We start from the raw sequence: 14103 nt of genomic DNA, 5'->3' as shown, positions 1-14103 counted from the left end.
GGCGTCCCGGCGCCAGGCATCCTTCTCTTTGGCTTTTTTCGACGGGCCGGCGAACGGAAAAACGTCCAGAAATGGAAAAGTACTGCGGTGCTCCGTTGTCCTGCGGTTTTCTTCGCTCTATTCCTGGAAATGAGGCAGGCGTATTTCGGCGTTACGTCGTAAAGTGACGTTAATTGATAATTTTTTAAATACCATTGTTGTAGTTTCTCCTACACTACAATCTTATATACGGATAGCACAAGAGAGCAGCAGAAATCATATCGCATATTGATTAATTTATTAATTTAATTAAAATATTTTATCTTTGTGTAGGTAAGAATATATGCTCATTGATAGTTAAAAGTATTATATATTGCTTTACTTTTTCAAAATCTTACACTATACAATAATGTCATTGCAGTATTCTTTTATTTATTGAATAATATACAGCAAGTATATAAATACGTCAACAATTAATCATAACGTTCTCCGTGCACTTTTTTGTTTCATTCATCAAATGTTATCTTAATCGAAATTAAAATACCGCTTTTTTATCATTACCTGTAATCTAAAAAAATACCGTATTAAAACTTGCTACTGCAACTTATCATGCAGATTATCGTACACGCCACAAATTAGTCCGTTAAATAACATTGAAGTAGCGAGTGAAATATTCTCTTATATATATCTACTCATATTTTCATATATTCCGCGAGGTAAGAATCGTTCGTAGAAAATGGGATAACATTCGTCGATCATGTTCATCCGAGACCTTTCGGAAGTTTTCGAGATCGAATCGAAGCGTCAGCCACGCCGCTTGAAGAGTCAAGCGGGTCGAGAGATTCAGATTGGTGGGCTGCTCTCGGTGCTCTCGGATCTAATTTTATAAGGGCGAGGGGAAGGCGGGGGAAGGGAGGAGGGGTGCGAAAACTCGTCGCCGCGCGAGAACTGTCGGTGTAAAACTGGCGGAAGGCCGTCACCGCCGCCGGCCGTTACGCGAAAGTTAGAAGTTAGTTACACGGGGGCGGCCGCCCCTCATCTGCATATCCGTACACCCTACCCCCCGCCGACCGCGTCGCATCCACGACCCCTTTCCCTTCTCTACTCTCGCTTCCGAGTCGCTCCGATCTTCCTCTAACCGGCGTGCTGCCACCGCAAGCTGCTCAACAAGTGGTTCTTCGGTTTAGCGCCCGGCTTAGCGCTTCTTTAATTTTCGTTGCCCCTTTCTTCACAGTCTTCTCGCTGACTCCGCTTTCTTCGTGTCCGTCTGTCTGTCTGTCTGTCGCGAAGCACGCTGTCCCACGAGCAGAGTCAGTGCAGTAGCATTGCTACGGATTTATTATAAACCTCTCTTATCATAGAACTCTCAAGTTCGTATGTTTTGTCGAGAAGCATTCGCGTGTTCTTTTAGAAATGATTATGTTGAAACTCTTTAGCGTAATTCCGACTTATATTGCAGGCTTGAGAAATCATTCGGTCATAAAGTATTTCAATGAGCAAATCGACGATACAAAGTTCTCTTTAACTGTGATGATATTGAAGTAAGTAACGGCGTACATTTTGCTTCGTGAGCAATAACAGGAATCGGAACACAGAAGATATAGAAAGGTTATACTACTTGGAGTTCTTTAAAGGGTGACTTCTCACGCGAATGGCAGAGGCATACATTCGCATGCGTGACGAGCGTAATAACAGATAATACTTTCCAAGCTCTGAATAGAAGAAACGACCGTTTTTCGGAGGATAAAGTGCCGAGGAAGCGAGAGAGAAATCGAAGAAGGAGACAAGTTGCTTTGCGAGCACGGGCGATTGTGCAGCACCGGTGAAACTCTCTTCTCTCGGCTCGCTCCGCCCCGAAAAACCAAAACACAAATAATATTGTGCGCGGAATGGCACACCGCAATAGGGAAAAGGGTGGCACTCGGCGCCCTCATCGGGCTATTTAGAGCGGAAGGAAGAAAGGGTTCTCCAATAGTGCGAGGCTATCTGCATACCAATGGTAACAATGGTAATTAGGGATGCACCGTTAGGAGCATTAGAAGCAGCAGCACGCCTCTCTCTCTCTCTCTCTTTCTCTCTTTCTCCTGCGTGCTCTTGTGCTCTGCACTGGTGCTTTCGTCCCGATTATATTCTCTGTTAAAGAATGAATCTCCGAGAGCGCCGGGGAGTCACGTTTTCTCACTTTCTCCCTCTCTTTCTGTCTTTTCCGGATGTTCCTCCGCGTGTGTGTCAAGCTAACCCGAAAAGCTGATGCCACTCGAGATGAAGCGCGTCACTACCTGCGCTTGTGGCCCACCCCGTCGTCGGTTATTTTGCGAGCGTTCTCGTAAAACGAGGCTAAGGTGTATTTGCGGCGCCGATTATTCCGTGTTCTGGGCTAGCTCGTCTGAATCTTTTACGTCGATCGATCGTAACGAGCGTGTATAACTCGAGACCCACTGAAAGTGATCAGACTATTAGCTGATGTTTCACTGAACTTTTCTTCGTTACGACATCCCTCTTTGGAAGTTCTTTTCAATACGCTTGAGATTGAATTAATCGAATTGAATTATCGTTCTACTTCCCTTCTTCCAAATCGTATAAATAGTACATGAAATGCCCGTGATTGCATTTTGGACGAATAAAAGTAGTTGTTTGAAATTAGTGCGATTATATTTTATTACTGTTACAAAGATGCTTTTCAGACAGTTTTTTTTTGCATTTCTTCCAAAAATAAATCTGTACAAAATCTCGAGTGACTGTGCGAGTTAGCGCATTTAACAATTAAGTAGTGTCTGTCGCTTGCACTTCCCTCGAGGGTGGTTAATTTATGCATGAAACGTCAGAAAGTTTGCACTTAGTGGGTAGGTAGCCATGTTGCTTTTGACACACTCGCCAAAATATTCTTCAGCGAATACGCACACGAATACGCGCGTGTACACACGGCGATCTTCCAAACCGCCCCTACTTCTCCCCCCTCCCCCCCCCCGTTTCGAGCACACGTGACACTCGCACACATCGATTCCTGGATGTGTGCTTTCTGGTCGTCAGAGCGCATGCTGCACTGCGCACAATTCCTACCACCCCGTCCACCCACTTCCACCGTCGTACCTCTCTCACCACCCCGACGCCCTCGCCCCCGACTCCAAACTCTCGTGCAGCGCGCCATGCAACCCCCTAGGAGGCGACTCTTATTATTTCCATTTTTCCAATTCGGTTGGGGGGCGGGAAGCGAGCGTGCAACACACTCCCCCACCCCCTTCTACTTCCTTGCCGCCTTCGCTCCCACCCTTCGGACCGTCTCCATCACCCTCTTACTTTCACCCCCTCCTCAGGTGGCCGGCCGAAGGAAAAATATCTATATTTATCTGTTTCTTCGCGGGCTACGTCTCTCTACCCCCTTCTCGCTCCTACCCCCGTGCTCCCCTCTCTCCGCATCTCCACTCTCCGCTTCCACATTCGAGATTCTCTCTGTCTCTCGTACTTTCTTTCTTTTTCTTATTCCTTCTGTTTCTTTCTCCTTCTTACTTCCATCTACCACTTCTTACCGCGCCGCGGCGCCGCGCGTCCGCGAGACCGACGGAGAGAGAAAGGGAGAGAGAGAGAGAGAGAGAGAGATAAGACAGACAGAGAGAGTAAGTGGGAGTGTGAAGGTAGAGGGATAGAGAGAGAGAGAGAGGAAAAGGAAGTAAAAGACGGAGGCTACTACGACGACGGCGACGACGACGACGACGACGACGACGACGACGACGACGACGACGACGACGTCGACGACGCCGGCGGCCACGGCGAAGCGTGCGCGCCTTTCCTTGGCCTCAAGCGCGAGAAGAGAGATGAGGAGGAAGGAGACGGCGGTAGGAGTAGGAAGGATAGAAAGGGAGAGAAGGACGGAGAAAGAGAGCGCCGAGCTTCCGCTTCCTTATGCTCCGCCGCGGACTGCATCAACCAGTCGCGCGGTCGCGCTCACATAAGAAACTGGGATTCGAGAGGCCGACCCCCTTCTCGAGTCAGCGCGCGGTTCCGCAAAAGCGGAAGGAAGCGAACGCGACGGTTACCGGCGAGCGGTGTACGTCGCGCGGTCGTCGCGAGGTCGCACTCGTTACGCGTCTAATAAAGCAAGAAGACACGCACGTGCAACGTGGTAGAAGAAATTATCCGCGCTCTACCAAGGCTCAAACTCGACTGACCGAACGTTTACCCCCACCACTACGAGCTAGCGAGCGAAGCGAGTCGCGCGCGCGAACGTCGTCCACGATTCACGAGGGGGCCTCATCGTAGGGCCCGTCGAATCGGGCCCCAGCGCAGGGTCCGTCGGTGCCCATCGGCTACCCTCGGCTGCACTCCGACGACGGTCGCGTCATTCACGCCGATGATGAAGAGAGGGGGGCCGCGCGGCCTCCTCAACGAGTTCTATGAATACGCCACGAGGATGACGCCGCCGGAAATAACGGAGGCTTAAGGGGATGTTACTCGATGCCACTTCGCGCCACCGAGGAAGATGTTTCTGCTCCTTTCAATGCTTCCTCTTCTTCCTCCTCTTCTTCCTGGCGACGGAGAGATCCGACCAGGTGGAGGAAGGCGAGTTCCAGGGGGAGGATGCTTCGTGTTCTCATTGAGGGACAAATCTTAACGAAGAGGAAGTAGCATCGATGTTAATGTCACGAAAACGGGAGAGATCCCAGATGATCAACCAAAGTTCCTATTTTTCACGTGTTTTAGCCCAAAGATTAGAAAATTAAGGGAGCGAGATTTAGAGAGAATTAAGGGAGGCCGAAAGAGAGAGAGAGAGAAAAGAGAGAGAGAGAGAGAGAGAGAGTAAGAATGGAAAAGAAGATCGAGATGACGCACGTCGAAACCTCGTGTCTGCGACGAGAATGGAGCCTCCCGCGCTAATTAACCAGCCAATTAGAAAGCCCGCGGCCATGCGTAATGAGCTGCGCGCGCAAAAGTTCCTAAATGCAACGCGGTCTTTTTTCCTTCGAATTCGCGCCGGTCACGAAGCACGCGGCGCCCACTAATAATATAAATTTAGATATACTAAGAAAACGAAAACCTCCTCCTCGGCCGTATTGATTACGACCACGTTCGAGATTACGAGAGTGTGATCGAAGCGGCGGAGAGCAGGTGGAGGATAAGGAGCGCTTTAGTCCTTGATACTAGTCCGCTAACAATCATAGTGATAGTATAATACCGCTAGGGATTAATTGTACAACAGCGAAGAGCGCCTTCTCTGCCGAGACGAGATAGGGAGAAGGTGGAATAAATAAGCAACGTACTTGTGTCTTATGGCGTCCGATTACGCCAACAGGCAATAAAAAAATAAAAAAATACGAGAGAGACTGGAGGCGCGTACGAAGACGAGACGCGTCGAGGAGAGACGCGTTATCCCTGTATCCTGCCCCGCGCATAGAACCACGGTGCGCGGAAGGGAATCTATCTTTTTCCTTTTTTTTTGGGACAGCATGGAATCTGCGGATGGACACGCTCGACTTCGGAAACCGACCTTGCAGCTCTTTAAGCAGTTTTTAACCGTACATTAATGTGCCACGTGGGCTCTTGAAGCAATTTCACAGACCGCGCGCGCCGCGCGGTGTTTTTATCCTCTTAACCGAGTACGAAGTAACTAAATAAAATATATAGAAGGATTACGGAATATATATATATAAACAAATAAATAAATAAATATATATATATATACACAATTTAAGAACCCCTATTTAATTATATATTCCTATATACATATACAAGGAACACATGTACAGGTATTTTACTAGGTCCTTACGATTTTGAAACTAACCTTCGTTGAAAAAAAGAAGAGAGGCGAAAAGCGAGATTCGCAGGAGACCAAAGAAAAGGGGTGCTTTTCGTGCGCTTCGAAAGCCAGAAAGATATTTTTCACTGTGTCGAAACAGTGTAACGAGAACGGCTAATAAAATGTCCACGATGAGTGTCGTCTCGAACTCTTCCGTCGAAGTGGACTCGGATTCCTCTAACGACGTGTCGAGCAAGGACGAAAGCAGTGCCGAAAGAAAGTTTATTCTACGCAACGAGTTGTACAGTAGCTTGCTGGCGAGCGCGTTAGGCAAAACCGTGCTCAACAGGCATCTCAATTTCAAAGAGCAAGGGATTAACTTCAATCTAGCATCCCTAAAGGACAACTTAAACGCGCTCGGTGCATTGAAGGAGTTAAAGGACTTGAAGGGCTTGACCGTCAGCAGCGTGCCCGCCTTTCCGAGGAACTTGGCTCTTCATCGGGAAGATCACGATGAGGTTAGACTCGGCCCACTAAGAAATCTTTTTGCATTTTGTTGTGTCGTTTGTTCAAGTTCTATTACTGTTGCATTGACGGTTGGTTATGTGAATTGTCAGTTGTTCCATTTTATATTTAGATTCATTAAAATATAGGTAGAAAGTAAAAAACTAAAATATCCCAAGAAAGTGTGATGAATTCAGATTTTTTTTTAAATTTAAAAATTAAAAATTCTTTTTTTTTTATCACGAGTGATTCAAAGTACGCACTGAAACGTAATACATCATCATTCGCTAGAACGGAAAGGAGAGTTTCCTTGAAAAGTTGCTGTATCGCGCGGTTTAACGAACGTCACGTGGGCATAGTACTCGCTGTATATTAGGAGCATATAAGCGGAAGTGGAGGAGCGCCAAGTATCAAGTGGGAGGACGTAGACGATGTCGCCAAGGATCGTGGGGATAGTTAGCGAAGAGTTAAAGGCCGGTTGACAGGTCGGCGAAGCTGTTTGCGAGATAAAGTGCGTTCTAACGTGGATGGCGTTCGTTGCCGGTATAAGTTGTCAGTTAAAAAGTTAGAGCATAGTTAGCGGCGGCGAGTTTTCGCGTAACGAGGGCATAAAACACGAGGCCGGGTCGAGATTTCGTTTGCTCGTACAATACTTCGTTTTCTTGTCAGTTTCTTCAAACATTTCCCCGATATGTTTTGCCTCGGTTAGTTTAATGATGTTCCATCACGCTCAGAACTGTTTGCCTTGATTTTTGATCAGAGAGTGTAATGGTTTTTTTTTCTTTTTTTTTTAATTTTATTTAGATATTGTTTACGTCATTGTAAAACTGGAAGAGAGATTGGTGAATAAATATTTAAAAACTCTGCGCGCGCGCGAAAGAGAAAGAGAGAAAATGTAGCAATTGATGAGAATGTCTCATTTTTAGAGCAGCCCAATGAATTGGTAAAATAAGTTGAAATTGCCATGCGAGATTAAAGCAATTCAGTTAAAGTGAATTTTTTATTTGAAAATTAACTAAGCGTTTAATATCATTAACAATAATTGCTACTTATACATTTTCTTCCCTCGAGGATTAATATGTAATTTTTTTTAAAGCGCTAGTTTATATATCTTTATTATTTTAAAGAAAGATATAAATTTAATTAACCTTTTAAAAAGTGTATCTTGATTAATGCTCGAACTTCTTTCTTCCGTTATAATTTATTAATTTGCTGCAATAGTAACGCGCGGCCGGCTATTTCCTGTTGCTCTCTTTTGCTTTTGCCCGAGTTGCCACCGTGAAGGAACTTTTCTTGGCACGATTATGGTTTTGGCTCGCTTTAGTCGAAGCTACGACGATTCCTGACCTAAATCCATAAACATGCACCTGCGTGCTTGCCTCGTTTCAATAGTACAGAGTTTATCGCTTTCGCTATACCCTTCATGAGAATCAATTCTTTATTTAATCGATCAATTTATTTACGACACTGAATCTCCACTATTATAACTTTCTATTGTAATGGGTAATCTCGTAATATCGTTTCATTATTACCAAGAGAAATTGCGTTGATTTGAGAAATTAACCGTTGCGAGAATATGGAAAAGTTAACCAAAGTCAAACATTTTTGGCTTATGGCACAAGGATAAAGTAATAACACGCGCATTTATTATCGTTTTTATCGCGCTCACGCTATCGATCACTCGAACTTTTTATTAGTAGCCAATCACGAATTAATTACTTTTCAAAAACTTAATTTTATACATATATGTATACACACACGTATATACACGTATGTACATCTGGAACCTACATTAAGCCTAAAGAGAAGAATGTTTCGGGCATCACATTGCGTGCTCGAGAACGTGTAATTAAGTTAGTCGCAATAATGAAACGCATCATCCCCCTTTGAGACTCCCTTAAGAAATAATACCCCTCTGGTAAGCTCTGGGGGATGGCTATTCGAGAAACTAATAATCGCGCTTGCGATTCGTAACACGTTTTTCTCACGATGCACCGCTGCGCGAACAATTAGCGACTTCGGTTCAAAGTCTCTCCCCTCCTTCCTTAATTAACGATTTAGTCCGATTAGTTTGCTATGCCACGGAGGGCCGAGATTTCAGCTCGCGAGAGAAAAGAGATGGTAGGATTAAAACCCGATTATTCCGAGATCATTTAAAAAGTATGAATATGTATATTTTATTGGAAATTTAAAAGGAGAGAAAGAGAGCGGTAAGCAGAACACGAAGATGCAATGTAGAACGCCGTAATAAATGTTAAAGAAACAGAAGGGGTGCGTTTTGCTTGTTCAAAAACACTATTCCAAAATTACACTAAAGCACTGTTCTAAAATCGATTGTAATTGATGAAAAAATATATATATATGTATGTTCTAAATTATAAGTTCTCGCTTTTAATCCGTCGAGAATGAGCGGGGGACGACAATCGTACTTGCGAGAGATTACACATATTTAATACGAGAAACGGGTGCTAATGACATTACTGAATTTCAACGCAATTTTGTTCGATGATGTGAAATTTTCCATTCGAACGGAAACGGATAATGTGCAGCCGATATCGCGGGGAGTAGAATCGCATTCCAGTAGCAAAAGATGATTTCAGTTGCATCTACTTTTATAACCGCCGTGCTCATCGCTCCTGCATTCGACGACGTATCGATTGGCTATCGCCCGACGTACGTTTTCTCTTCTTTGTCTGAGGCTATGAATTTCTTACGACGTCTCTTGCGGTCGATAGCGCCGCAGATCGGTATAATTACACTCGAATTTGTAAATGTGTACGTGTTGATCGTTATACCCGTATAGAATAATTTGTACGGCGTGCGACTTAAATTTCCTTACGGCGTGTCTATATATATAAAGCGCCCAAGTTCCAAAGCGACGCGTAAGCAATTGAAAATATAACACATATAAATTTCGTTGCATTTATGTAATCGCGAGATCACTAAATACTTAGGATTATTAATTTAGTATCATGGGGATTATAAGCTGTGTTTCCGTATAATGAGTTTAGGTATTTTGACGTGAAATATATTTTCCGACTTAATGTTAGCCGATTCATCGATCAATTTATTAATGGGCTAACTCTTCTCGCGCACTCGATCATGAATACCTAATGTTGCCTCGCCGGTCACAGACAAGAATGAACGAGTTTAATAATCACCGTGATTATATAATATGCATGGAGATTTCTCCAGTCTAAGATCTTCTATCAAGTTGAAGAAGCCAACTTGCGTAATTAATTATGCCTAGAGCAATCTTAACATTTCTCAAATATGACATGCAAAATTTCAAAGTTAATTATTTTTAATTTTGCATACTTGTGTGAATAATTAAAAAAATAGCTATATTTATTGTTATAAATGGGATGCAGGAAAGTGTTAAAATAAAGAAACAAGATTTAGATATACGTTTAGTTGACGATGCTTCTTATGAGGAGTAGACTTCACGTTTTGAAAAATATCATTTTTGCAAAAGAACAAGAGAACCCAATTTGTTTGCAGGTTTTTAACGAATTGTCGTTGTTTTTTCTCTTTACAGAAAAACTCATTCGCGTGGTCGGAGGGTGGCGAGGAAGGTGGTGGCGGCGGCGGTGGAGGCGGCGGTGGAACGGGTGGGACCGGAACAGGTGGTACTGGCCCTGCGACCACCGGTGGTGGCGGACTGGCCCATTGGGTCAGTGTTATGGCGGAGCACATTCACAATCCGCACTCGGCTACTGGCGTCGGTGTTCACCATCAACAACAATCCCCACCTCAACCGCCTTACCCGTGGAACAATGGCCTTTCCAGCGACGTGAGTACGCTCTTATTACACCAACTCGATCTGCTATAAAATAAAAATCATGTCGGAAGATCACTGATTGTTTCAAATTTATTTTACTTGATTGAATTTTTTTTTTTATTATCAATTATTTATTATAAATTATTATCCGATGAGATTATTATTATTATTGAAATATTGCTCGGCTAATAATCGAATAGAACAGTCTCAATAATTTTGAGGAAGAGCGTAATTTTTTCAGTAAAATATAAAAGCAAACGTTTACGTTCATTGCGAGCAATGTTGGTCGAGTATTGTAAGTACATAGTAAATTTTTTCTACATTGGAAAGTGTAACCGTAAGAAGATCGCACTCACATAATTAGTTAGTAATAGGGATAGCTATAATGAAGAAAGAGAGATTTTTCTAATCGACTTTCTTTTAAAAAAAACCGTAACAACATCTGACTGTAATAACATCCAACGAGTACTATCGAGTTTGAATTTATTCCTTCGTAACCTTTATCCTTCTCGCGGATTCGACGAAAGCTGCAGTCGCGACAAAAAGATCGACGACAAAAAATTTCAAAAGAAAGAGACGGTTAGAGAGGACTAGGAAATAAGGAAGAGTAGAAGGAACGTTGGCTGAATTAAATATGACCGGAAGAAAGACACCGTTAAATGCGCACTGGTGCAACGGCACCAAAGCTTCGGAAATAGTAGAAAAAAAAATCCCCGTCCAGCATACTCTCTTTTTTTTTTGTCTTTTTTTTAATGCGCGGTGTCAACGGGACGGAATACGCTACCTACCCCTGTTTTGATTTTGTTTTTTTTCCTCCACCCTTTCGCGTGCTATCTCCGGACGAGAGTCCTGCATAATTTAGACGAGACTGGATTAGAGGAGACCGTGAAGAGAGGAAGAGACAATGAGTGTGAGAGAGTCGGGAAGGGGTGAAGTAGTAAAATCGAAATGGAAACGACGGGGGTGAAAAGCAGGATGGGATACAAACGACTTGAAAAACGACGGCGAAAAAGGGCGCCAAAAAGGGTTGAAGATCGCTTTACATAGCGGTGTTCTTTCGCCGGGTTCCACCTCAAGATAAAAAAAAGAGAGAGAGAAAAGAAAGAAAACAAATAGACGGAAGTGCGAAAAAAAGACTTTCGGGGAAGAGGGGAAAAAAAGCATGTATGCGCATTTGCGCGAAAGGGAATGAATAAGAGAGGAGAGAACGAACGGGAAAAAGTAGTTGCTCATTTGAATCGATAGTGGTTACATGGCGTTTTTCTTGCGTTAATCAGGTAGCGGTTCATTTATGGGATTTAAGAGAGGATTAACGAAAGAGTCCAACATCAGAGCACAATTTTTAAATAATAAGATAGAAAAAAATTTTCAATCTTATATTTTTTAAGCTTACAATTTCTAAAATATTACACTCCATTTTTATCGCTCGTTTTATTCGACAGGATTCTTGTGTGCAATTATGTCGATCGCAGCATTATTATAATTGCGCTCCCATTACCTCAGCGAGATCACAGAGAATCCTCGCAGAGGACTCGTTTGTTTTTCTAAGACAAGAAATTAGGGTGCGCCTTCTATCTTCGTACGGTGTGAAAAGGACCGGATTTGAATGTGAATAGAAGCGGTAGACATCTCGAGGACGCTCTTTATCGGTCGTAGAACCTGCAGCACGCGGAAGAGTTATCCCGAGGCCTCGTTTATCCTCTCTTTTTCTCTCTCTTTCTTTGTCTCTCCCTCTCTCTTTCTCTTCTTCCGTTGAAGGCTCACCCGGTTTTTGTCTATGGTTATGGGTGCCCGCGGGACCCACGCCATGGGTCTATCGCGAAGGCCTCGGGAAAAAACAAGGAACTACGACAACGGGGGGACGATTTAAATAATCCGCGGCATGCTAATGTCTCGTGCATTCTCACGGAACACCGTCCGTAAAAGTTCTCGGTGGGGAGGGGGCGATAGTTTGGGAGAGAAGAAAAAGAATGAGCGTACAAGACAATCGGCCAATCTGCATACGATGCATACGGGCGAGGAAGAGCCGCACCCCTTGGCATCCCTCGAAGGGATGATCGCGTTATCTCGGTGAACGACTTGTGACCAACGGATCGTCGATCGAAATCTAACCGTTACATCTTAATAAGAGTCCTCGAGTTAATTCTCGTCCGTAAGAAAAATGAGATCTAATAGCTATCAGATTCATTACAAAAAAAAAATCACAGTCTTTCGAAGAAACGACAACCGTCGAAAGCCGAAGGGGTGAGGAAGACGCCCTTGGTAGCGGCGGTATGTCAGCGCAATGATGCCGCGTGATGTACGAAATCGGTAACACGTTTTCGGAGCTTGTAATCTGTCGTCGGTTTTGCCCAGCGGGTGGTCAACCCTTTTTCCGGGCTTTTTTACGCCTGCCCGACCATAATCCCTTAAAACGCTTAGAGGCGTTCTTTAGGGTAATTTCTTCACGGCGAAGAAGGGGCGCGCATCTCATCCAGCGGGTCCCGCATCATTTTATTCGGCGAGTTGCAAAACACCTTTGGCCGCGCGCTCTCGTACCCCTCTTTCTCTCTCGCGTCTTCGGAGCAGCAACTGGAATCGGCCTTTGCGCGAGAGTCCTTGGCCTCGCGCGGAACACCACCCCTGACGAAGATTATGCAAAGGAGGACTCATCCATCCCTTTCTTTTCCCTCCTTCGTAACTATCCTTCACCTTCCTCCCTCTCTGTCCTCGCGAAAGTCCCCGCGCGCGTCGTCCTCTCTCTCTCTCTCTCTCTCTTTCTCTCTCTTTCTCTCGTCTCTTTCGCCCCTTCTCTTCTCCTCTCTTTCGTCATTTTTATCCCCTCGACACGGTAGCAGTACGAAAATTAAAATAATGGTTCCCGCAACCCCTGCCGGCATTTTTTTACTTCTTCGATCGGCTTTTTCTGCATGTGCACCTTCGGCACGGCAACGACAGCCGGCATGCAAATCGTGCGCAACGGGATTTTTGTCTCCGTTCGACGAGAGACAAAAAAAAAGGAGCGGCGGGGAAGTAAGGCGCGGTTTATTGTCTCGGTAGTGTACCAGGACCGTTCGTTAAGGGACCGGTGTCGAAATAAGACTTTTTTTCTATCTCTGCGCGCAGAATGACGAAGCCGTGTCTCCGATTGGCTAATGAATTTCTGGGGCAACGTGCCGCGACGAGAAGAAAAAAAAAAGGCGACGGGACTAACGTTCACCTCGCATTGAACGAAATGAAACGGTAAAATGAAAGTTTGACGATGAGGCAATTTATATCGCGTCATCGCGTAACGATTCCGATACAATTTTTTGTATCTATATTTTGGCATCTGTCTCACGTAGAATAGATTTTATGCACATAAGAACGTGTATCATCAAGTGATTCTCGTACAATTTTTCTCGATCGTATTAGCCTTCTATTAAGCAGTATTATTATTTTTACAACCGACAATTATCTTAATCTAATATCATTATCAATATATTTTTTATTAACTAAGAAAAGGAGTCGTATTCAGCTGTCGATGATTAAAGCTTTATTTTGTCAGATTACACGCAGTAATCAGTCAGACGAGCTACTTTGTACTTCTTATTATAAAAAACTGATTGAAAAGCATTTTGCTAACTACACACGTGACGTGGCACATGTCTAAACGGTACACGTATTATATTATACAAAAGCAAGTCTTTTGGGTCACAGATTCCCAAGTTTAAGTTTGCATTTGCCGCGTCATCGACAGCAAATGTTCCTTAAAACCCACTTCTCCGCGGCACAGGGAATATCGCATTCGGTTGTATAATAGAAACAAAGATGAATCGCAATTCACGCGTCGGTCTAACACCGAGTCCTTTTGGCGGCGGTGTCACAACATTTGGGCCCAGGGTAGAGTTATGGCCGTCCTTTTCCCGTAGTTTTCGGCGTACCGATCCTATCCTCGCTCGTTCCCGTTCGCCGTTTATATCCTTGCTCGTCCATGTGGAAACGTTTTCTACGATTCTTAACCCTTCGCACCGCGCTTTGTCGAAGCCGGCAATGAATTTGCAGTTCGTGCGGGCAACTGTTTTTGTTGTAAAGTTATTCGCAGAATTTTTTTATTCTTGCGTACGCTTAAGTACGTGACCTCGCGCGA

The 14103-nt window shown here is 44.2% G+C and overlaps 1 protein-coding gene across 3 annotated transcripts in view; it reads left to right on the top strand.

Moving 5' to 3' along the window:
* The window catches only part of LOC105196874 (zinc finger protein rotund), a 160103-nt gene that overhangs the window by 48368 nt on the left and 97632 nt on the right, over positions 1 to 14103 (top strand). Inside the window, exons 1-2 of one of the 3 annotated variants that reach the window (XM_026135040.2) lie at positions 3889 to 6228; positions 9753 to 10007. In XM_026135040.2, the coding sequence (XP_025990825.1) occupies positions 5893 to 6228; positions 9753 to 10007 (591 nt within the window). In that variant the 5' untranslated portion in view covers positions 3889 to 5892. Of the gene's footprint in view, positions 1 to 3888; positions 6229 to 9752; positions 10008 to 14103 lie in introns of those variants that run through there. The other 2 variants (XM_026135039.2, XM_039451057.1) reach the window with 2 other exon arrangements.

Source organism: Solenopsis invicta, chromosome 6 (assembly GCF_016802725.1).
Source record: "Solenopsis invicta isolate M01_SB chromosome 6, UNIL_Sinv_3.0, whole genome shotgun sequence".
NCBI lineage: Eukaryota > Metazoa > Arthropoda > Insecta > Hymenoptera > Formicidae > Solenopsis > Solenopsis invicta.
The sequence above is the reverse complement of the archived record's forward strand: the minus strand, read 5'-3'. Positions and strand labels throughout refer to the sequence as shown.